The sequence below is a fragment of the Hippoglossus stenolepis genome, chromosome 7, assembly GCF_022539355.2.
Source record: "Hippoglossus stenolepis isolate QCI-W04-F060 chromosome 7, HSTE1.2, whole genome shotgun sequence".
NCBI lineage: Eukaryota > Metazoa > Chordata > Actinopteri > Pleuronectiformes > Pleuronectidae > Hippoglossus > Hippoglossus stenolepis.
Genome location: NC_061489.1, coordinates 13,144,763 through 13,168,353, shown reverse-complemented (window position 1 = coordinate 13,168,353; position 23,591 = coordinate 13,144,763). Strand labels below are relative to the sequence as shown.

Here is a 23,591-nt window from a genome sequence, read left to right as displayed (position 1 = left end):
TATAAGATTAGTTAGGTTAAAGGTTTAAACATGACCATAATGTTTGGTAGCTTTTGTCTAAACCAATATTGCTCCGTGTGGAGATTGTACCGTTTAAGTTTTTTCATATACAAAATATTTAATAGTCTTGCACCCTAAAATCTGAGGTGAGGGTATTATCTGTCCAACTCGGGAGCTAAAGGAAGTAGATTAAAAATACGGTGACGTCATGTGTAGGGGCAGAGAATCTAGTTAAGAGTGTTAAGCAAATGAAATGGATTGTCCTGCTTGGCTTGCTGTAGAACGGTAATGGTATCATGGCAACGGAAACATAGACATTAGGACCACGGGGCAGTTTGAAGTCCTCAGTCGTTCACCACCTGTTCCCAATTTTAGTTGATCAATAACTAACTTTACCAGCTTCGTGAACTTAATTGTTAAAGATGGAACCGAACTCATTGCGTCGCATTTACGTAGAGAGAACCATGGCTCTCATTAAACCAGACGCCATCCACAGAAGTGAGGAGATTGAAGACGTTATCCTCAAATCGGGATTCGCTGTGTTGCAGGTCGGTTTGGTTTTTACATTTGTTATGGACATTATTTAACTGGTGGTACATCTGTAGCTACAGTTTCAGATGCTCCTACATGAACGGGCGAGCGGCTTCTCAAAATGTACGTGAAGTCTCACTGACGGGTAGTTGAGGAAATGGAGAAACACTCCAATAGTTGCATAATTTGTCCACCAGGGAGCGCTGACGGCACATAAGCAGCGTAACATTAAATGAAATGATAAGGAGTAGTATTTTCTTAGGGTGCAGCATTCTCCAGCAACCTGTATTCTAAGATTATTGCATACCCTTAAATGCCTGCTTGCACACCACCTCACCTACGTCCATAAATATTGCTCTTACACCTCGAGGAGGTTTGAATGTCTGGATTCATTCTGATGCACAAAACTTGATTCACCTCTCTCCACACATCTCTGTGAAATGTCCAATATCCCATGTCTGCTGCAGAAGCGGAAGCTGCAGCTAAGTCCAGAGCAATGCAGCGACTTCTACGCAGACCAGTATGGAAAGTTCTTCTTTCCCAACTTGACTGCCTTCATGAGCTCTGGCCCTATCATCGCCCTGACGCTGGCCCGCAGCAATGCTGTTGCATACTGGAAGATCCTCATGGGGCCTGTCAACAGCCCCAAGGCTCGAGAAACTCACCCAGAATGGTCAGTTTGTTAACTTTGAAGGTGTTGATTCAGACTTTTGTCCTGTTGTCAGGCTTTTTATGCATAAAATGTGCTACGATGAACCACATGTTGAATAAATGTACATACAAGCAAAGTTGATCCATCTAAATAGCAGTAGATGTTTGCTTAGAAACAAAGGCTGCCACCACTAAAATAGGCCGTCACTGTACTTGGGGGAAATATAAACACTATTATTTCAACTGCCATGACAAGTTCAGTACTTACACTATATGACTATGTGGTTTCACAACACTTGTATACTCCTGTGATAGAACATAGTTAACCATGTCTTATCAATGTAGTTCATTTATTTGATTTGGTATAATAATTGTGGTCTTTTATTCAAAGTAGAAAGGTAACAGTTTGTGATCAAGACAACTTAAGCAGGAGTGCACTTCTGAAGGTGTGTTTTTTCCCCAGCCTTAGAGCAAAGTATGGCACTTGTGACCTGAAGAACGCACTCCACGGCAGTGAGTCATTTCATGCAGCTGAGAGGGAGATCAAATTCATGTTCCCAAACTGTAAGTTATACACACATCACACATACTGTGGCCCATATGGAAATGTGCTATTGAGCGCATATTATTTTGTTCTTTCTCTCTGCAGCTGTTATTGAGCCCCTTCCTCCGAGAGCAGAAACCGAAGAATACCTGAGCAAGTATGTGAACCCAACTCTGGTTCGAGGGCTCACTCAGCTCTGCAAGCACAAGCCACTCAACCCCTGTGTAAGTGTTCAGTGCACAATATTTTTGAGGTATACGGATGGATAGATTTATTCATTAGCCATTATTTATTGTTGTTATCATTGTTTGCAATAGGTTTGGCTAGCTGACTGGCTGATCAAAAACTGCCCCAACAAGCCTCAAATATGTGATGGAGCAGCTGTGGAAGGCAGGAAGAAAGAGAAGAATACATAACATCAGATTGTATACATTCTAACAAATGTCTTCAGGCTTTCGATAAAGAAATAAAAATAAAATGTATTTTCAGCACAAATAAACTGTAACGTTTGCTTTCTATGAAAAAAAATAATATAAGGAGTGTGACTTGACACTTAGCTGCAAATCCTAGCTGCCATATGTGGTCTGTCAGAGAGGTTAGGTAGAGTTGAGGCCCAGTATCCTGCTACAACAGCCAAGGCATCGGTGCATGGGAACTCAAATGAATCCTCCCCTGACAGGTTATCCTCCTATCAGGAGGAGAATGTGGTTCAGCCTCATGTTCTCTCTATCAATGCTCAAAATTCCCTTTTTGGAAGTGATGAACAGTCTGATGGTGCTGCTGGGCTAGAGCAGCCTTAATCCACACAATTTGAGGGGGCGTCAAACCTCAGCAACATGGGGGACAGTGAGCCTTCGCCCACGGACGTCTTATCAAAGGTTACAATTGTGGCAAAAATTGTGGGGCTCAACTTTCCAACTGAAGCTCCTGCTCCAATGGATGGGATTTGGGCAGGCATCCCTCAGTCCCAACAGTCCCAGCAATCAGTTACTGTACCTGTTGCTGGTGACTTTTTGCACATGCTCAGGAAGGCATGGAGCATCCCTAGTGGCGCACCTCAGTCCAATGCAGGTTGCCCGAGACTGGCTAAGATCAAGTATGCTCCCGAAACAGGAATGGGGGATATGCCTCCATTTGAGCGGGAGATGGCAGCCTTAACGTTTCTGGGTCTAGACCGGGTAACTGCTAATCCACCCTGTCCTCTGAAAGAGTGTGATAAGTCGGACCGACTGGTGTGTCGGACTTATAATGCAGCACATTCGGGCAATGCATTTGCCATTTTATTGGCAGCTCTTAGGAGAACAGCCAACCCAGAGGACAAGGACACCATGAGCCTGATAGACTCTGCCCTTGTTACTCATTCCCAACTTACAAGGGACATTGGTGCAGTTATGTCATCTGCCATGATGTCAAAGAGGCAGATTTGGTTGGCGCAGACAACTTGGCCTGAAAATATCAGGAAAGAACTGATCAATATGCCAATCGTGCCAGCACACGTGTTTCATCCTGACTCCCAGGGTGTGTAAGATAAGGCTGAACAGTATCGGCGTACCAGAGACTGTGTACAGCACATGTTCTGCAGGGCTGTGACTACCAGGTATAAACCTAGGGGCTCCCAGCCTCCCCACCAATCATCCTGGGCTCATAAAGAGCCATGGGTGTATGGCAGTTTATAGGGTACAGGATTCACAACCTCTGGTGACTCCAAACAGCCATCACAATGTCGACAAGGGTTTCATCCCTGTCTTTCAGCTAGAGATGCACTCCAGGGGAAGCGCCCCCCCAGCTCATTCCACCAGAAGTGTGGCCACTTCCTGGGCCGCGTTAGTGCTCTCAGCTGCTAGGCCATGATGTGAGGCGGTGGAGTCCTCTGTTCCTCTTGAAACTGATGGTACTAGTCATCCAAGGTAAAGACCGTGGTGATGGTCTGAGTGAGGTCGAAAATAGATCATAAGTTATGACTCTAACTATGGATCTATGAGACCAAACGGTGACCGTCACCATCTCTTGTCGCTTAGAACAGGCTGAGGTGTTCGGGCAAGGGGAGGAGGCGTGCTCACCGGGGAGCTTTATGGGCGGCGAGCCAAGGCTCCTAAGGTCAGTCACATGACTTTGTTCATATATGTTCTCGATGACAGACAGATGACGGCATCATTCAACGTAAAGACCAGGGTGACAGTCATCGTTCGGTCTCCTAGATCCATAGTTAGTCATAATTTACGGTATACAGTGTGGGTTCGGTTTATCAGTGTGGCACACACGCTGGGCATTCTTCAAATCTGTGGCTCCAGCAGAAATGTATTTTGGATGATGGGTGGCCACCATGTTGAGTTTGTAGACGGTTCTCTGGTGCCATTTGCCCGCACGCAGATGATTCCTTTTGTGGACGATGGAGTGCGGTTGTACCGGCAAAATGGTGGGAAATGCATGTATTGGCACTATGTAAATGAGAAGCATGAATGGCCTGACTGGTTATGTAAGATTATGTAAATATTCTAGATACTAGCTATATATTTTGCGTAGACATTTTATTGAAGGACACCTTTTGTCTCTCTGTTCAGGATGGACAGGCCATCCTGTGGGACCTGAATGAGGGCAAGCACCTGTACACCCTGGACAGTGGTGACATGATCAATGCCCTCTGCTTCAGACCCAACCGTTACTGGCTGTGTGCCGCCACTGGCCCAAGCATCAAGATCTGGGTAAAAGACTCAATTCAGAATATCTTATGACCAGTATATAAAGAATTCAAGGTTGAATTGCGGCGATGACACTTTCATGCCAACTGTATTCTTTGATCATAAAGAGGCTGTTTCTGAGCTCTGTCATGGACGGGTGTTTAGTACATGAAAGGAACATAGGAACATAGAAACATAGAAACATAAACATTAGGACCACGGGGCAGTTTGAAGTCTTCAGTCGTTCACCACCTGTTCCCCATTTTAGTTGATCAATAACTAACTTTACCAGCTTCGGGAACTTAATTGTTAAAGATGGAACCGAACTCATATCCTCGCATTTACGTAGAGAGAACCCTGGCTCTCATTAAACCAGACGCCATCCACAGAAGTGAGGAGATCGAAGACGTTATCCTCAAATCGGGATTCGCTGTGTTGCAGGTCGGTTTGGTTTTTACATTTGTTATGGACATTATTTAACTGGTGGTACATCTGTAGCTACAGTTTCAGATGCTCCTACATGAACGGGCGAGCGGCTTCTCAAAATGTACGTGAAGTCTCATTGAAGGGTAGTTGAGGAAATAAAGAAACACTTCAATAGTTGCAAAGTTTGTCCACCAGGGAGCGCTGACGGCACATAAGCAGCGTAACATTAAATGAAATGATAAGGAGTAGTATTTTCTTAGGGTGCAGCATTCTCCAGCAACGTGTATTCTAAGATTATTGCATACCCTTAAATGCCTGCTTGCACACCACCTCACCTACGTCAATAAATATTGCTCTTACACCTCGAGGAGGTTTGAATGTCTGGATTCATTCTGATGCACAAAACTTGATTCACCTCTCTCCACACATCTCTGTGAAATGTCCAATATCCCATGTCTGCTGCAGAAGCGGAAGCTGCAGCTAAGTCCAGAGCAATGCAGCGACTTCTACGCAGACCAGTTTGGGAAGTTCTTCTTTCCCAACTTGACTGCCTTCATGAGCTCTGGCCCCATCATCGCCCTGGCGCTGGCCCGCAGCAATGCTGTTGCATACTGGAAGATCCTCATGGGGCCTGTCAACAGCCCCAAGGCTCGAGAAACTCACCCAGAATGGTCAGTTTGTTAACTTTGAAGGTGTTGATTCAGACTTTTGTTCTGTTGTCAGGATGTTTATGCATAAAATGTGCTACGATGAACCACATGTTGAATAAATGTACATACAAGCAAAGTTGATCCATCTAAATAGCAGTAAATGTTTGCTTAGAAACAAAGGCTGCCACCACTAAAATAGGCCGTCACTGTACTTGGGGGAAATATAAACACTATTATTTCAACTGCCATGACAAGTTCAGTACTTACACTATATGACTATGTGGTTTCACAACACTTGTATACTCCTGTGATAGAACATAGTTAACCATGTCTTATCAATGTAGTTCATTTATTTGATTTGGTATAATAATTGTGGTCTTTTATTCAAAGTAGAAAGGTAACAGTTTGTGATCAAGACAACTTAAGCAGGAGTGCACTTCTGAAGGTGTGTTTTTTCCCCAGCCTTAGAGCAAAGTATGGCACTTGTGACCTGAAGAACGCACTCCACGGCAGTGAGTCATTTCATGCAGCTGAGAGGGAGATCAAATTCATGTTCCCAAACTGTAAGTTATACACACATCACACATACTGTTGCTCATATGGAAATGTGCTATTGAGCGCATATGATTTTGTTCTTTCTCTCTGCAGCTGTTATTGAGCCCCTTCCTCCGAGAGAAGAAACTGAAGAATACCTGAGCAAGTATGTGAACCCAACTCTGGTTCGAGGGCTCACTCAGCTCTGCAAGCACAAGCCACTCAACCCCTGTGTAAGTGTTCAGTGCACAATATTTTTGAGGTATATGAATGGATAGATTTATTCATTAGCCATTATTTATTGTTGTTATCATTGTTTGCAATAGGTTTGGCTAGCTGACTGGCTGATCAAACACTGTCCCAACAAGCCTCAAATATGTGATGGAGCAGCTGTGGAAGGCAGGAAGAAAGAGAAGAATACATAACATCAGATTGTATACATTCTAACAAATGTCTTCAGTCCTTCGATAAAGAAATACAAATAAAATGTATTTTCAGCACAAATAAACTGTTTTATGAAAAAATAATATATATATAAGGAGTTTGATTTGATTCATAATGAAAATTCATCAGATTTACATAAATGGTCCTAATTCTTTCAATAAATGACACCTCAAATTGTCAGATTGTCCACCAGTGTGTGGGGGTTTGTGTGTTTTCACCGTTTGGGTATTGTCTGTTTGTATGATCCCGGCTGCAAATCAATTTCCCTGAAAGGGACAATGAAGACACTTTTGTGTATGTTGTAATGGTATTTAGTATTTCTATTTCTAGTCTTTCTACATTTCCCCCTGTGTGGTGCTGTGCCAATAGTGAATTTCCTCTTTGGAGGATCAATAAAAGTACTTCTTATCATATCCTAATAACAGTAACAATACATTACAGTGCAACACAGCAAAATTTGGCCTCATTACTTGTTGAATCAACGGCTCTTTGATCCTCTCAATTAAAGTAGATGCAAACTAACCAAATAGCGTTTAGTGTGGACCTGTTGTATTTAATAGTGTATTCATTTTAATTAATTTTATGGTTTCTGTTTATTCGTTCAACCCATGTTCAGTTTATTTTATAAACTTATACTGTAGTCACTGGATAACATATTCATAAAGCGCACAGGCATAACCATAAGCATAATTTATCAATAATGTGCAATAATCACAGTAATCTACATTTTCTACATCTTCCCTACACTGGCCGTTGCTTTTGCACACAAGTGGATTGTACTTGTGTTGAGTGTTGCTGCAGATTCGTCAGATCCAGAGTGGCCTGCGATCCGAGCCAGTCAAACGCTGAGTGGAACATTATTCGACGCAACGTTGGAAAATGTGCTCCGAGTCGCTTCCTGTGTGAGGAGGGCGTGAACAGCTCCTGCGTAAAAAAAAAGCACCGCGCCCGCAATTGGCCACCGCCACGAGTGACCGCCGGGATCATCCAATCAGACGCCGCCTCCGCAGAAAAGTGTTTTTTTTTTCTACCGGTTCTAGAAAACCAACCACGAGTTGTCGTCGAGTGGGAGAATCCATCTTGAAGAGAGCTCTCCGGTTGTGTGACCAGTAAGCTGCTTTTCCTTCTACTTTAGCCTCGGTTTATTTCACTCTGGCGTCGCGTAAGTACCCACTCGGCCGCGGACCTTCGGGTTATGGTTGTTCATGGCGTCGGTTACATTGCATGTGTGTAAACAGCAGAAGTAGCGGCCCTGGAGTGCGGCTGCTCGGCCTCTGCATTACGTAACCGCGAATTTGAGTTGTACAGTGGGGGCTCGGTTTATCAGTGTGGCACACACGCGGGGCGTTTTTCTAATCTGTGGCTCCAGCAGAAATGTATTTTGGATGACGGGTGGCCACCATGTTGACTTTGTAGACGGGTCTCTGGTGCCATTTGCCCGCTGTAGGTGATTCTTTCTGTGGATGCATGGGGCGCGAGTGTACCGGTCAAAATGGTGGGAAATGCATGCATTGGCACCATGTAAATGGCGAAGCATGAACGGCCTGACTGGTTATGTAACCACCGGGATTTTCTAACCTTGCAAGCTAACGTGTTTTTGTCTTTGTCTTCTAGGCTTAATAGTTCAAACATGTCTGAGACCGAGCAGCAGTACATGGAAACATCAGAAAACGGCCACGAAGTCGACGATGATTTCAACGGAGCCGGCCTCGGTGAGGAGGGGAACGACGACAGCGCCGTGAATGAGTGCGAGGAGGCTGCGGGGCCCGACGCCGACGCGGACGGGGATTCGCAGAACGGCGGCAACGAGGGCGGACAGATCGACGCCAGCAAAGGCGAGGAGGATGCCGGGTGAGTTTTAAACGCCACAACGCGAACCTTTGATGAATCCGGCGATTGTTAAGCGCACTCGTGGTGTGCCATGTTTCTTTGTTCAGCCGGCCTTTGTTGGCGCCATGTGCAGAGTGGAGGGGGGATGGGCGCGTGAAGAAGAGATCTAATGTATTGGCTAATGGGGAATTATGTACATTGATCGTACGGCATTTTTTTTTTCATATTTTATTAATGCTGTAAAATAGCCACAAGCTATTGCAATTGTTGCGTGCCATCCCACGTCATGGGGGTCAACAGATGTTCTGGAACAGTGTGTACATTTACACCCCCTCCGGCCGGCAACCACCCCACCCCACCCCCCACAGCCATATATAAAGTTGGAGGAGTAGTGCTGCCTGTTACACTAAATGCGTCCCCTTCCTTATTTGTGTGTTTAGGAAAATGTTTGTTGGTGGTCTCAGCTGGGACACGAGCAAGAAGGATCTTAAAGATTACTTCTCCAAGTTTGGTGAAGTGACGGACTGCACCATAAAGATGGACCAGCAGACAGGCCGGTCAAGAGGCTTTGGCTTCATTCTCTTTAAAGAGGCAGTCAGTGTAGATAAGGTGAGTGAGGAAGCAATTTGATCCGGCGCTAAATGGTCGCTAATGTAGTCAGGGTGGGCAGTTTTCACTGATTTCTTTTATTTTTCCTTCAGGTTCTTGAACAGAAGGAGCACAGGTTAGATGGACGACAGATTGACCCAAAGAAGGCCATGGCCATGAAGAAGGACCCGATCAAGAAAATCTTTGTGGGAGGCCTCAACCCTGATACTTCAAAGGAAGTCATTCAGGAGTACTTTGGAACCTTTGGAGAGGTAAGAGTTTGTCTGTCTGTGAATCAAGTATCTGAATGGCTTTTATGATGTTGGCCCCTGAAATTGTTTTTTTTCTTGTTTAGATCGAGACCATTGAGCTTCCCCAAGATCCAAAGACAGACAAGAGGAGGGGATTCGTGTTCATCACATATAAGGAAGAGGCTCCCCTCAAAGTTATGGAGAAGAAATACCATAATGTTGGTGGAAGCAAGGTAATAGCATGCATTTTGCATAGTGGTGACATTTTATTATAATATACTCTTTAGAAAAGCTCTTATTGCTTGTTTTTTGTTTCAGTGCGAAGTTAAAGTAGCCCAGCCCAAAGAGGTCTACCAGCAGCAGCAGTACGGTTCTCGTGGATATGGTGGACGTGGCAGGCCCCGTGGAGGTAAGCGCCTATATTTACCTACCATCAAAGTCTTTCTATTAACCCACATTCAGTGGTAGAACCCTATTTGTGTGAATTAATTGTCTGGTATACTTCAGAGTTGTGACAATGGCTTCGTCTGATGTTTCTAGGCCAGGGCCAGAACTGGAATCAAGGCTACAATAACTACTGGAACCAGGGATACAACCAGAACTATGGTTATGGACAGCAAGGCTACGGATATGGCGGCTATGGCAACTATGACTACTCTGCTGGTTATTACGGCTATGGGGGTGGCTACGATTACAGTAAGCGATAAGTGCCCCCAGGGAACGAAAAAGAAACTTTATTTTCTTGGTCCTCCTTGTTGTACAGAAGAACTCAGTCCCTTTTTCTCTTGTCCTCCAGACCAGGGCAATACAAGCTATGGGAAAACTCCAAGACGTGGAGGCCACCAGAGTAGCTACAAGCCATACTGATCACACGTAGTGCAGGTATGCATTTTTGCATCATCCGTGGTAGTATGAGAACATAGATGTAACCATTGGTGCCTTTTTGATCCCAAAGATCTCCATCTACTCTAAATCCATTCGAGCATTGTGGTGGGGTTAGGGTAGGCCGTGTTGTGGGGGTCTGTGATCATTAAAGATGGATTCATTCCACCTGTCAGCCATCTTAAGATGCATCTCTACAAACACTACTTGATCACTAAGGGTTGAGTTGGTGGTGGTTGAGAACAGAAATAAGGACCGTTTCACCTTTTCCACATGGGTGCTTCATGTAATAGTTAGCGGTCGTGTCCCCCCCCCTCCCCAAGTGTGTCTGTTCATTCACTGACTTGTCAAACTCATTCATGCACCTGTCTGTCTTTGTGTAACAGCATGCCATATTTGGTTTATTCTAAGTAACGTTAAGCACCATGTTTTTCTCTTAAGGTCTAAAGTAAATAAGAAAAAGAGATCCATGGTCTGACCACAGCGAACATGGGCTCTGGCTTTTCCTTTGGAGTTGGCAGAAATTTGGACTCATGCTCCATTTGTACAGATCAAGTGAGGAACTGGGGAAGCAAATGTCACTTTTCCACTTTTTATTTTATATTGTTTTGTGTCCATTTACATTTCCAGTGATGGAAGTGTTATTTTTACTGTACTTTTTGGTACCCTTTTGAATCTAATGTATTGTATGGTTGTATTTTTACATGTCTACTGGATTTACAGATGAGCAGGAGCAAGAGCTTTTAAAGCTCACAATAAAACAAGTTTGCTTTTTTTTATTTTATTTTTTTTGGTGTTTCTAGATCTTAAGTTACTTTCTCCCGTGCTGAGTGTTGGATGCGAGTTGCATGGCTTCATATGTGGGGTGAGGTAAAATAAGGGATTTAAACTAATCAAAGGGTTCATTGTCAAGTGAATGTTTGCAGATGGAATAGTAGACGAAGACAACCAGCATCTTTTTTTTTTGGCTTTTAAGGAGATTCTTCCCCCACCATGTCTGCAATTTTAAGTGGCTTTACTAGTGTTATTCAACTGAACGCAAGCCTGTTAATGTAAGAGGGTATTCCCTCTCTCACTGGAAACTCATTCCTCTAGTGTCTTGGGCAAATTGGTAGAAATAAACTTTTGGTTTCTATTACACTCGGATCTTTTTGTTATTATTTGTAAAGTTAATGTTAAATGTTTTGTACTGTTTTAAATGGCTTGCTTGTTTTGTCTTGAGTAATGTTAATACCTCTGCGGATGCCTCTTTGAGAAGCTGTGGGAGAGGGCGTCACTACCTGCAGGATAACTGGCTGAGTTTTAATACCCACCCCACTAGATGAGAAACTGCGATACTTGAGCATTTTTGTGAATGTGTCCAGGAGTTAAAGATAGTGGTCTGGTAAGTGCTTATATCAACCATATTGTGTATTGAGAATATGTTGCTGATCAGTGTTATAAGCTGGGTTTATTTTTAAATACAAGTACTGTGGATAAAAGAATATAGAGAAGTCAGGAGAGGAAAATTAAAGAAAGCTGTTTATTGATTTCCTGATTTTTCTTTTAAAAAATATTATGAAAGTTCATTAGTGTCAAGATAGAGTCATATATGAAATCTCCCAGGTGACGGTCACATCTAGCATCATTTTAAAGATGACTGCCTCCAATTGGCTGGATTTCGAGAGGTAACCTGTCATTCTACCAATGTCCAAACCATAAATTGGCACTGAAGACCTGGTGGAGAAAAATATTTCAATTTAATGTTGTACAGCTCCCAATTAATTACGGAGCAGTTATTCTTCAGTATTAATATCATCTAATGTCAACACTTTTATATTTCAAGATTTAACCTTTTGATATAAAAAAAAAAATTGCTGTGACAAGATGGTTGTTACATCTTAAGACTTCAGTGATGCATTAAAAACAGATCTCGTCCCTACAATGGTCTGTGTGTGAGTGCAAGGCAGCAACATGTTCTGTGAAGTGACTGAACTTGTTTGATCTACTGGAATCCCAAGTATAAACATTCATATCTCTACCTCTGAACTTTATGAATGTGAACATCTGACAATGTCTGATGCAATTAAAAGTTTTTCTACAGGTTTAACAAACCTTAGATGTCTTCCTTTTCCAGTTTAAGGTCGTTGGCCTCGATGTCTGTGAGAACAAGCACATTTCATGAGTTATTCTGCACCTTATGAACATGTGAAATTCACATCTTTGACTGCTAATGTGTTCCGTAGATTAAATGTACATTACAAACTGGTGACAGGTGTATGGTTAAGGTGGTGTTTGTGTAAGTAACCTGTGAGGATGCGGTCAATGCATTGCACCACCAGCTCTGCATCCTCCATACAGAAGCACATAGGGGGTTTGAACTTAACCACACTCTCCCAGGGGCCGTCTGTACTAACACAGATCCGATCCTCTTCTTTTAACCTACACCACATGGGAGAGACATAGAATGTATTCTCCCTAGAAGGTTAAATCTGCAACATTGAATCAAGTGTTATGAACAGATACCTCTTAACAACCCGCGCCGCTGTTTGTGTAGCAGGAGTCTTCTGCTCTCTGTCTGTGACCAGCTCCAGTCCCACAAAAAGTCCCACACCTCTGTTATAAGAGCATAATTTTTCATTAGACTCAATTTGGTCAATCAGAAGTTGTACTGCTTTTCCTCATCCAAGGATCCCAACTACATAGAAGATATTCTATAGCCCATGTGTGTTTTATGGAATAACTTGACATAGCTTTTTTTAATCACTCTACGTAGTTGTATGACAGAAACACACAAGAGAAATCTATTTGAAAAACATGAAACATTATTTGTTCCCCCATTCGAGAACCACTTCATAATGGTAGAGAATGGAGATAAATACACCTCGCACATGGCCACATTGACAAATTATCCAGACACCCACATTTTTGCATGAATTTGCTTATTCTTATCCTCGATTGAAACTCAGTATCCCATAATTCCAAGGCAAAAAACAGGTCCTTGAGTGAGTCCACCCGTGGGTCATTGACGTGATTTGACATGATTTGTAAAGGTACAGGAATGTTTTATTTTCAGTGGCAGGGTTGAGTAAATTACCGTCATGATTTACATCCGATAGAAGTTAATGTTATGACCAATATCTGTCCTCTACTTGCTATGACAAGTTGAGCATCCCTTGTAAGGTATGATGCACACACAAAAAAAACGAATCTTGTTGAATGAAATGATTTGGTTTTTGGAGAAGGGCTCATTCAAACAAACCAAAACAGCCTGTTTAATATAAAGTTATGTCATCAGTTACATGGCTCAACTTTCAGAATCCCTATGTATCCACATGCGTCTTCAGGGGTGCACTTTCTGTTCCTTCGCCAGAGAAATAATGGTTTCACTCAGCTTTTTGCAAGCAAGATTACAAAAAACTTCTGGATTACCTCAAAATTTCGTGGGGGATTCTGGTTCTATTGTATGTAAGTTTAAGTTGAGTTAATGTGTAATGTTTGCTGATCTAAACATCCGTGTGTCATAGATATTTAGTGTATGCTAAATGTTAGCTTATTCAGAATATCTTCAAATTTCTTCAAAATCTGATTTAGAGAAGCACGATACACTGCTGGCATTGACGGTTTTGACATTTTCATAGTTCTCTCGGGGGATGATTCATGGACCTTGATCCAAAAAGTCTGACATATTTAGAGAACTGATATCTACGTGCAATTTGCTGCAGCGTGGTTGAACTAAAGGGGACTATTGGGCCTTGGTGTAGGTTTGTGCTCTCTGATGAGTTTATATGCACATGCACGATTTTATTTTTTTGTGGACCACATTTTCTCGGCGGCTATTTCAAAGTCGCTATCGATAATATAATCTCTTCCCCCTCATAAAATGCTACAAAAAACACTGTACTTGTACCCACTGGAGGTCTAATCAGTCAAGATACTGTTAGTGGGAACACGAGTGGACTAACCAAGGGACTGTAAGTGTTTATGTGAAAGCATTAGACCGAGTTTAAAGAGCCAGGGGGCACTAGTCACAGCATCCTTACCTGACATCGCCAATTATTTGATGTCGGGTTTGCAGCTTTGTGAGCAACTCTTTAAGGTAGGATCCCACTTTCATGGCGTTTCCCCTAAGGTCCTCCTCCTCTATCACATCAAGGACTGCCAGGCCAATTGCACACGACACCGGGTTCCCTCCAAACTGCGTGAAGTTAGACAGAAACCTGTTATCTCATCCAGATATATTCATATCCTTTCTACTTTATAAGGGCCTATCATCATGTTACAGGCATCACCTAAATAATAATAGTCACGTGTATTATGATATCACATTTTACTGTGAATACCATGATGTGTCAGATGAAGAGTGATCTGGAGGTGACACAGCCTCATCCACACACCCCTTAAGGCATCCAGAAAACTCAGTATTATGTGTAGTTGAAATATTTCCTTCATTGACAAAGACCACACACACAAATCAAATAGATACATCAACCGAGTGATATATTTTATATCATGGTTTATGAGAATAATCTCTAATCATTGTTTTATAAAAAGTTTTTTAAGAGTGCAGGCGTCAAGTACTGTGTAATTCTGTAATTCAGTGCCAATGGTAACAAATCAATGAGGCAAGTGAGGTGTAATATCTCTGTTGCTTGTTGGTGAAAAGGTTGTAGTTGAGAGGATACTGTCAATGTGGCCGAGTCAAACTCATTGCCATAAAAATACAGACAACCGTAATATAAAAAGGAACCACAAGTACGTGGGTAACTTAACTGTAAGGTTTTATCTACTTTCAATGTGGCCAATGAGTTCACTGTATAGTCACCGTGTTGAAGTACTCCACTCCGTTGGCTGTGAAAGCTCCAGCTATCTCTACAGTGGTTGCCACACAAGCCAAAGGATGCCCATTGCCCATCGGTTTCCCCATCGTCACAATGTCAGGACAGAAGCCCTGTCCCTGCAGCTGGAAAGCCCAGAAGTGACTCCCCACACGTCCAAAACCTGTCTGGACTTCGTCTGCCACGAACACTCCACCGGCTGAGTGCACGTATCTGCGGAGCGTACCAGGGAGGCGTAGCGCGTCACCATTATTGTACATGTGGCTGAAAAAGAACGAGAACTTAAATATAAGTTTGCTTCTCACTCTGCAACTTTAGCTGAGTATCCCTGGGGAAAGATGATTTGTCCTCCAACACTTGGCAGTGATTCAGCAAAGAAGGCAGAGATCTATCGGAAAACGTAACAAATAAAGAAGGTTTACATTAAGATTGCGTTCAATACAGCATTTTCGTTATGTCTTTGTATAATATGTTTTGAATTAGAGCACAAACGATGTGAATATTTGGGGGCCCGTTAACTGTTATTACAGGGTTAAAAAACATTTGTGTATATGTAAAAAAAAAATGGCAATGATGATTTATCACAAAGAAATGTAATTGAGGCTTGATATTTTACAGTTTAACAATCAATTCATATAACTGTATTATAATAACTATGAATAAAAAGAAAACACAAACGCAAATTAAGAAAATCAATAATAAAAATCAATCATTAAAAAAATGCATATACCTGCCGCTAAATCAGTCTGGCTCTGTTTTGAATGTTACTTATCTCATTCAGGCTCCATGGAAGTGTGTTAAATTGTACCTTACGGCCTTTCCTGTGCACATCCTCAATTAGGTCTTTCACTGTATCGGCATAAGCTTGGCCTGGGTTGGGGTGATTCTCCCTGTATTTGCCTCTGTAGGTGTCGGGTAACGGTGCCTACATGCAGATAAAAGCAAATGTTTTCATATAGGCAGGAGTTCACTGTTGGTCATCAGATGGGTAATGATGCTCATATACATTTACACACCACATGAACCCATTCTTTCTGTCCCGCCAGTTTCCGGAACTTGTAAGGGCTAATGTCGATGAGGGACATTAGATGCCCATGGTATGCACTGGTGTAGAAGAAGAGGTCATTGTAATTCATAAGCAAGTGCATTGTCAGTGGGTGAGTCTGTTGCATAAGAGCACAATACTCACTGGTCAAGCACGATGACGTCCTCGTGTTGGGTGTACTGCTGTGCCAGGCGAAGGGCGAGATCGTTGGCCTCTGAACTGTCGGAAAAACAGATGTAAAGATCACTGGGTGAGTGCTTCAGGTTTAGGAACATAGGACAAGATGGTGAATATCCCTTGTGTGTTTGAAGATCTTTCCCACTAGTTAAGATGCCAACCTCCAGTAGATGTGAGGGATCACAAGTGGATTTTAGGGACATGTCTCCAGCTGGGTACCTTATCGTCAACAAGTGTTTCGTCCTTTTAATCACAAGACACCCTCGTCTAAGGCAGGCCCAGCACAGACTGATCAGACCTGGGGGTGTGTCCCTAACACCTTAGGACCCAGAGAGGTGGCAGGAGGGCTACTAGTCTCCCTCAAACCACTTGTGCTCAAGGAAGGGAATACATGTCAACAAATTTGAGGAAAACTGACCGCATTAAGAATCCAGTTCCAGGCACTCAAAGTGGTTTGAAAAATGTAAAGGGCCTTTACTTCAATGGGCTTTAAGCATTAAAATACACCACCGCCTATGGGCTTATGCCTTCATCAGGGTGTACTGACACATGAGACACAGTCACACGTTGGTGTATTTTAATCTTTCAAGCCCATTGAAATAAAGGCCTTTTACATTTTTTAAGTGCCTGGACCTGGATGCTTAATGCCATTATTTTTGGACATAGGTTTTCCTAAATTCTTTTATCTTGGGACCCAGTTAGGATCTTTCCTCCTGATCCAGAGCCTGTGGCTGCGTACTATCCGGTGGGATCTGTGCTTAAACTAAGACACATTACTTACCCAGAGTTCACAAAGTAGAAGACGCACAGTTTCTCAGGCAGAGTGGCCGCCAGGCGGTCTGCATACAGGACTATGTTGTCGTGCAGGAATCTCGCGTTTGTGTTCAGGAGCTCCATCTGTGCAGCTGCAGCCTTTGTAACGCTGGGGTGACAGTGGCCCACTATTATGGGGGGGGGAAGCACACACGTTATCCAACGGTGGAAACTTTATCATGAATCAGAAAGCATGCAGTGTGGTTTACCATGATGCACGTTACTGATGCAGTCCAGGTAGCGCTTGTCATTTTCATCGAACAGATACTGTCCTCTTGCTCGGACTATTTTCACTGGGTCGTCAGAGTAGAAGAGTCTGCACGACTGTCTGCCATGAAGGGGACGAACACGTGTCAGTGTCACATGTGCACACAACATGTCGATCGGCAAGCAGCGTGAAGAAAAACATCACTTCAACGTACCCGATCAGTCTCTTCCTCAGTGCGAGGGTTTCTTCTTTCTTGAGTTTATCGAGCGCCATAACTCACAGGGCCGGTGCAGTAATCGCGTGTGAGGACTCTACTTCCTGCCTCTCGACTTTTCTGAAGGGAGTTGTTTTATTATCTCAGAATTCCAACGGACGTTTACAGAAATATAAATAATCTTCCTCTGTTTTTCTGAATTGATAAACAACTACACGGTGTTTCCTGAACGGACTGGTCAGGTGTCGAGGTGATAACAGGTGGACTCGGATTACAGTGAACAGAAATATAACTGTGACACTTATTTATGGTATTGTTTTCATGAATCCCAGCGGTCTCTTCCTGACACCCACTGCGCATGCGTCAAGAAGAGCACTCGGTTCACGTAACCTTTGCTTGAGACACGCTCTATTTTTTGTTCTTATAGCAAGGCTATGACAGAGTTATCATTAGCATTGTATTTCATAAATATTAACATATCAAAAAAAACATCACGCTGGCGTTTGGTCGGTTTGGATTTCATGCTGTCACTTTATTCAGAAGAGTCTAACTGTGGGACCGGTAGCGGGACAGACACCTGCAAAACAACATAAAACGTACATTGCTCAACAAAATGTTTCAGTAGGAAAAAACCGTTTGAACGCCATGTAAGAAATGTAGGTGCCACACAAGTATTGTCGTCTTTCTTCCACTTGGCTAATGTATTTTTAAAAAACCTCTGTAGTGGTATCGTCCAAAGGCTATAAATACCCCGCTGGACTGCTCCCTGGCTGCTCCGCTGAGTGCAGCTTCGGTTGCTAAGGAACCACTGAAAGCAGGTAATGCACCAGGACAGCTGCAGCATGCTAGCGTGCAGAGAGGCTGCGTAACCGAGCTAAAGCTACAACTGACTCACACGTACAGGATCGATCCAGCCTTTACACGCACTGTCGCCCCTTCACACGTTTCAGCCGAACGATTGGTGGCCAGAGCCGGCCACAGTGACAAGCTATTCCCTGCTAGCAAACAGACCGAGTGCTCCTACAGTTGGTTAAGGCACTTGTTATCAGCTAGCTGACACAACCGGCTAATAACTCGGTGCTCCGCAGGCTGCATCGTGTCGCTGAGCTAGCTTACTCTGTACTCTGTCCACCAGTCAAAGTCGCTATCCGATTTAGCTACTAGATCTATCCTCGTGATTAATAGGCTTGCATGGCCAATGACAAACAGTTGTCCCGCAGCTAACGTTGTAATGCTATAGATTTTAATTTGCTAACACAGACGTCGTGGGCTTTTCTTTGGGATGAGAGTAACAAACTTGCCTGTTGGTTTGCACTGTAAATATCCTTGGCTTAAGTCAGAACCACTTTACTAGCCTAGCATAAGAGCCTTAATCGGTATTGTTTTGTGCTGTTGTGTTTTGAGGATCATGAGTTTGTAGTAATGTGGTAAAGTTTCTGGTTGAGCACTGTTTCTTTTCTTTTTTTTGAAGTTTGCAATGATTTGACGGTTGACAGCACTGCTCTTGTCCGTCTCTGAGGAGGGGAGAGCCTCTCTTTCACTAGGGACCGCTGCCACAGGATGAGGTTCAGCCCGTGGCCCCTGGCCCGGTGAAGTAGCTTGTCTTGTGGCATGTGGAATTAGGCTAACAGTGTAGCACCGTGTTCGCCACAAGGAGGAAGGCCCTGAAAGCCACATCTGACGTCCAGATTCACACCGAGACGCATGGTTTGAAGTTGATGCTGTTTTTGTGTTGATATCCACTTTGTCAGCATTGAATACAGGTTTGAGCTTTGTTCCTCTGCACTTGTAAAAGAGTTGCAAAGACTAAAAGGTCATGTTACGTTTTAATACAGCAGATTTGTTTTTTTTATTAATGTTTGACTTTGTGTTTTACTTTCAGTTTGATTCCAGGGATTCCTTACATGGACTGGAGCAGGTTAATCATTAGATGTCTGTCGATTCAGTAAGCGTTAGACGTTAAGATGTTAAAGGAACGTGTGTTTATGAAATGCACATGCAGGCTCTATGGTGGTCCTGCTCTCTGGGCAAATCACACCATTTTGGCTTTTCCTTGGTAACCTAAGCCCTTGAGACCTGCTCACTGTTCTTTTGTCCCTCTTGCAAAGATACTATGGCATGCTTCCAACCTCTATCCCCATTCATTTTTCACACACACTTCCCCCATCCTTTCCCCTTTTGCCTCTCCCTCCCCCTTCCATTCTCTTCCAGCTCACAACTCTTGTCATTTGTTTTTATTGGACTCAACTGACTTTGATTGCCATGGTATTGCCCCAAAGATTTTCACTTGCGCAATACTCTGCATTTACTTTTAAATAACCCCAGTTTATGATTGTAGTCCCAGTAAGAAGTGCCCGTGTTCCATGGGCTTGATGGAATTTTAAGTGTTTCTTTGTTCTGCGTCTCCTCACATCATGTGTTCTCTCTACCTTTTGTGAACATGAACTTCTGCCTCTGCCTTTTCAAGTGTGAATGAGGTGGCTCTGCTATATGTGGACACTCTGTGGGCTTTTCCACATAACAGCAGTTACACCATGCTGCTGGAAAGTCCCCATTAGCAGAGTTTACACTTGAATCTGAGGTCGTGGGGATCTGTGTCAAATTTCTAGGCTTCTGTTCCCTGAAATGCTTCATGTGCAATGTGTGTTTCTCATTTGTCTCTGTAGGTGGCATAAAGATGACGGTGGCATAGTGAGCAAGCGGGTCAGTCTGGCTGGTTGAGGTGTGGAGGGGACACCACAAAACCACGCCAGGTTTCTGACTAATAAAATTTCCACTGCCCTCAATAAACCTCTGCATCATCCATGTCTATCCCTGGATAAAAGCTACAACTATGGTGACACTTATCACAGAGCAGCTCCGTAAGCAGAGTCTGGAAGAGCCTTATCAAAAGGCTTTCTCATTCAATGTGAATGTGGTGAGTTGGACACAAAACTAAATCTTGTCCCCTTTTATTAAAATACTGTGTTTCATTATGTTCTCATGTTTCTCTTTCAGTCATTACCTGCAGTGGGCTCCAGTCCCACTGTCTCGTGGAGTGCTGGTCGATCAAGACAAGGCAAGCTCATTCATTTAAGTCCAGCATTTGCAACCTGTCTGGTTGGCAATCTGTCTCATGTCTGTCTTTTGGCCCTTTCAGAAACCCGCTCAGCTACACACCCATCATCCAAAGCCAACTTTCTAGATGAATCCTGTCGACTTGACTCCATATGGCTTCCTTCAAACGCGGGAGAACATCACCAGAGAATGGAGGTTTCTTCCTTTACAGAAAAGGCTTTACAAAACTCCCCACCGCCACCACCCCCAAAACGCCACTGTCGGTCCCTCTCTGTTCCAGAGGACCTGTTTCGGTGCCGCTCCACCTGGCATCCTAGTGCATCCAAGGTTTGGACCCCAGTCAAACGTGGCTGCCCAAGTGGAGGAGCATCTAGTTCTGGCTCTGGAGCCAGCTCTTTGCTACTTTGTGGTCCCAGTTCCTCTTCCTCTGTACACTCATCTTCTAGCCCTACCTTCTTTAGCTTAGCACTCTCCTCTGACTCCCCACTACCATGGAGCTTCCCATGGGACCCCTGTGACACACTGAAAGGAGCCTGCTCTGCCTCCTTTGCTACTCCATCCTCCTGCTCCTCTTCACCGGCCCCCCTGATTTCTCACTTAATGCTGCAGCGCCGCTTCTCCCTCTCCCCTGTGCACATTCAGGACACCTCTGTTGTACTCCTGCCGCCCGAGCCCTCCCCTGCTTCTGCTCTAACATATGGCTGTTCTGGCATGGAGCACCAAGCCCTGTCTCCATCTCCCACTTCAGCCTGCAGTACACCATCCTCCTGTAGGCGTGACCTGCATCCAGCGCTGCCACGATGCCACTCTCAGCCCTGTGACATGCGCAAACCCCGCTTAAAGAGGCGCCATGACGCAGATGTTCTCCCCTGCCCCAGGCCAGGCCTTAACTTCAGCAAGATGACACAGGTGAGCAAGACCGTGCAATGGGCTGTCACGGTAGGTAGGTTCTATCAGTCGTTGGTGCACACGTAGTTGCTGCTTTCAGACATGCACTGGATGCTGCAGTTCTTCCATATTTTATCCAGAGGTGGTGCATGTGTGAACGCAAATGTCCGGGTGAGACTTTATCTGCCTGACCTCCTAGTATAAAGTCTGTCGAAATCCAGGAGACGTCAATGTGTGAACACAGCAGGGGATCCCCCGCTGGATTCACTGAGGGCGAGTGGGGGGGGGGCTTCTAACACATGACAGTCTCATAAATTAAAACATCAAAGATAAAACAAATATCTCCACTTGAAAAAGCAGTGTCATACACATAGAAGACACCGATGAAGATTTCAAGAGAGTTTGAGGTGATAAGAGCTGATGATGGTGTCAGTGCTGTAAACAAACACAGACACTTCCTGCCTCTGTCTGCTGCACCCAGCTGCTCCACCTCTCGCCTGAATAATGCAGAGGATTTGTTGCTGTTGTGAACGCGTCTGCGCAGAAAAACTCCTGCTGCGTTGTGCATATGTGAAAGGCAAACTCTAGGTCAACTCTGTAGCGAATTCTATAGATTTTACCCGGAGGTCATATCTGAAAACGGTTTAAGTAATCCGCAGGCCTTGATTCACTCGTGCACTCTTTTTCTGGCTGCATCGTATCTCCCACAACTCTGGCTCAACACAGTTAAACCTTTGCTCCTATGCCATCATCTCTCCATATTTCAGAGTGTTGGCATCATTAATAAGATGCATATAAAACCTGGTTTAATGGTAGAATTGTCACATGATACTCATGACACTTCTTTCTCCTGTGTAGATTGGTAATCGTGAGAGCCTTGCATGTGCTACAGATGGCTGTCTAATTCCAGTGTCTTCCCAGGCAGAGCAGTGCTCAGCCTTCTCCCCTGCAGAGTTCCTGGGACGAGGCAGCATCGGGCCACTAAGTGAAAGTGAAGAAGATGAGGAGGAGGAGGAGGAAGAAGATAAAAGAAAAAGGACCTTAATAGATGGAGGACAAAAGATTGTTTTTGAGAGGGACTGCACAGAACTGGATTTGAACCTTATAGAAGAAAACTGACCACTTGTTGGTTCTCCTAGTGTAATTAGAGCCTCCATAACCATGTTAAGCACACCAGTAGGCTTTGCGTGCTTTTTGGGCAGAATCCTTGGGAAAGTGCTGACCTCATAAGGCTTTCATCCAGAGTTTGAACCGAGCAATTACCGTCAATATCAAATTACAATGTAATGATTGTAACACTTGGAACTAGTTCACTGTTAAACATTTCACAAAAATGCCAGTGCCTGCCTTTTCAACACTCCATACGGAAATGTGCATGAACAAATAAGTGAGTTTTCATGCTTACAGACTTTTGGCTAATATTTCATATTGATAAAAGTCTTGAATTAGCCTTAACTGTTGGTAAGCATCTTGATATCCCTGCATATCCTTATCGAATAACATATTGCGTTAAGCACAACATTCTTCTCATTTGCTCATAAGTCACACACTAAAGACAGATTGCTTGGGATTGTTATTGAGCATTGGTCTGTCATCAGATGCTTATTATGTGTGTGGCTCTCTGAATTTGGACATAAAGTAAAGCAGAACCTAATTATACCCTGTGTAATTAAAAATAATATGCAAGTAGCCCAAATATAGGAATTATGTCCATATATAAATGCTCTCTGGTAGGTTGAACAGGATATAATCCAAGATCTTGCTGCAGTCCCTCAAATCTCTCATAGACCCTGGGAAAAAAAATCTGCTTTTACTGCTGTTCTGTCATTGATTTGTCCTTTTGGAGCACCTCTACATCATGGAAGGGAAGGTTTTCTTCTGATAGGAGAAAGGATGCCTCCCCCTTTTTTGCGTTTGTTTGTTTGGACATTAGCACAATGTCAGCAGTCATACTGATGATACTGTAAACTGAACATTGCCTTAAGCTTTAAACACAGAGTTCTTGGGACTCTGGTCTTCTCTCTCACAGCCAGACATTATTGCAAACTCCATTTGCGCTGATTCAGATATTTTTGAACTGGTGGTACATGCACTATAATCGCCATTTGAATAACTGGATGGATGCTGCAGCTGGACTTAAACAGGGCACAATGAAATGTACTGCACAGTGGTTAGAGTGAGTACACAATGTCGAGCTAATTCTGAGTGAATGTGACAAAGGTGGGAGTGATGCAAATGACTTGGTGGCCTTTCAGAAACGACCTTTCTTGTGTTTTCAGATGGTAATATTCCCGTTGCACAATTTATGTACAAATAAACTTTAATAGAGAATGATATTTTTTTTTTTCCGAAAAATTGTCTTG

The 23,591-nt window shown here is 43.6% G+C and overlaps 5 protein-coding genes across 13 annotated transcripts; 4 read left to right on the top strand and 1 right to left on the bottom strand.

Moving 5' to 3' along the window:
* Positions 1-4: 4 nt before the first annotated feature.
* On the top strand, positions 5-2,212 carry LOC118112480 (nucleoside diphosphate kinase homolog 5-like). The gene is made up of 5 exons (XM_035161821.1): positions 5-548; positions 999-1,204; positions 1,646-1,746; positions 1,832-1,950; positions 2,044-2,212. Exons 1-5 carry the CDS (start codon positions 423-425, stop codon positions 2,140-2,142), a joined length of 651 nt encoding a protein of 216 aa, XP_035017712.1. The 5' UTR covers positions 5-422; the 3' UTR covers positions 2,143-2,212.
* Positions 2,213-4,719: 2,507 nt separating this feature from the next.
* Positions 4,720-7,375, top strand: LOC118112684 (nucleoside diphosphate kinase homolog 5). The gene is given in 7 exon segments (XM_035162190.2): positions 4,720-4,845; positions 5,296-5,501; positions 5,943-6,043; positions 6,129-6,247; positions 6,341-6,410; positions 6,413-6,448; positions 7,260-7,375. Coding segments are annotated over 7 exon segments (774 nt in total).
* An 83-nt stretch (positions 7,376-7,458) lies between these two features.
* On the top strand, positions 7,459-11,149 carry hnrnpaba (heterogeneous nuclear ribonucleoprotein A/Ba). 4 transcript variants are annotated; one of them, XM_035161842.2, is made up of 9 exons: positions 7,459-7,567; positions 8,073-8,309; positions 8,729-8,897; positions 8,990-9,148; positions 9,232-9,360; positions 9,446-9,536; positions 9,668-9,823; positions 9,924-10,009; positions 10,451-11,149. In XM_035161842.2, the coding sequence occupies exons 2-8, from the start codon at positions 8,089-8,091 to the stop codon at positions 9,992-9,994; spliced, it is 996 nt and encodes a 331-aa protein (XP_035017733.1). In that variant the 5' UTR covers positions 7,459-7,567; positions 8,073-8,088; the 3' UTR covers positions 9,995-10,009; positions 10,451-11,149. The 4 variants fall into 4 exon arrangements, with proteins under 4 accessions (XP_035017733.1, XP_035017731.1, XP_035017730.1 ...); XM_035161840.2 differs by having other exon boundaries at positions 7,479-7,620; XM_035161839.2 differs by lacking the exon at positions 7,459-7,567 and adding an exon at positions 7,817-7,953.
* A 368-nt stretch (positions 11,150-11,517) lies between these two features.
* On the bottom strand, positions 11,518-17,642 carry phykpl (5-phosphohydroxy-L-lysine phospho-lyase). 3 transcript variants are annotated; one of them, XM_035161838.2, is made up of 13 exons: positions 17,284-17,642; positions 17,071-17,189; positions 16,830-16,989; positions 16,016-16,090; positions 15,843-15,930; positions 15,635-15,751; positions 15,132-15,214; positions 14,814-15,039; positions 14,032-14,186; positions 12,515-12,604; positions 12,297-12,430; positions 12,104-12,148; positions 11,518-11,725 (listed from the first exon to the last, which is right to left on the bottom strand). In XM_035161838.2, the coding sequence occupies exons 1-12, from the start codon at positions 17,340-17,342 to the stop codon at positions 12,105-12,107; spliced, it is 1,350 nt and encodes a 449-aa protein (XP_035017729.1). In that variant the 5' UTR covers positions 17,343-17,642; the 3' UTR covers positions 11,518-11,725; position 12,104. The 3 variants fall into 3 exon arrangements, 1 of the variants encoding a protein (XP_035017729.1); XR_004697229.2 differs by having other exon boundaries at positions 12,104-12,430; XR_004697230.2 differs by having other exon boundaries at positions 12,104-12,430; positions 17,071-17,185.
* Positions 17,643-18,003: 361 nt separating this feature from the next.
* On the top strand, positions 18,004-23,583 carry LOC118112485 (protein FAM53C). Of its 4 annotated transcripts, none has more exons than XM_035161835.2 (6): positions 18,058-18,101; positions 19,166-19,228; positions 19,950-20,200; positions 20,281-20,341; positions 20,423-21,249; positions 22,087-23,583. In XM_035161835.2, the coding sequence occupies exons 3-6, from the start codon at positions 20,117-20,119 to the stop codon at positions 22,345-22,347; spliced, it is 1,233 nt and encodes a 410-aa protein (XP_035017726.1). In that variant the 5' UTR covers positions 18,058-18,101; positions 19,166-19,228; positions 19,950-20,116; the 3' UTR covers positions 22,348-23,583. The 4 variants fall into 4 exon arrangements, with proteins under 4 accessions (XP_035017728.1, XP_035017725.1, XP_035017726.1 ...); XM_035161836.1 differs by lacking the exon at positions 18,058-18,101 and adding an exon at positions 18,124-19,046; XM_035161837.1 differs by lacking the exon at positions 19,166-19,228 and having other exon boundaries at positions 18,004-18,101; positions 22,150-23,583.
* Positions 23,584-23,591: the final 8 nt, after the last annotated feature.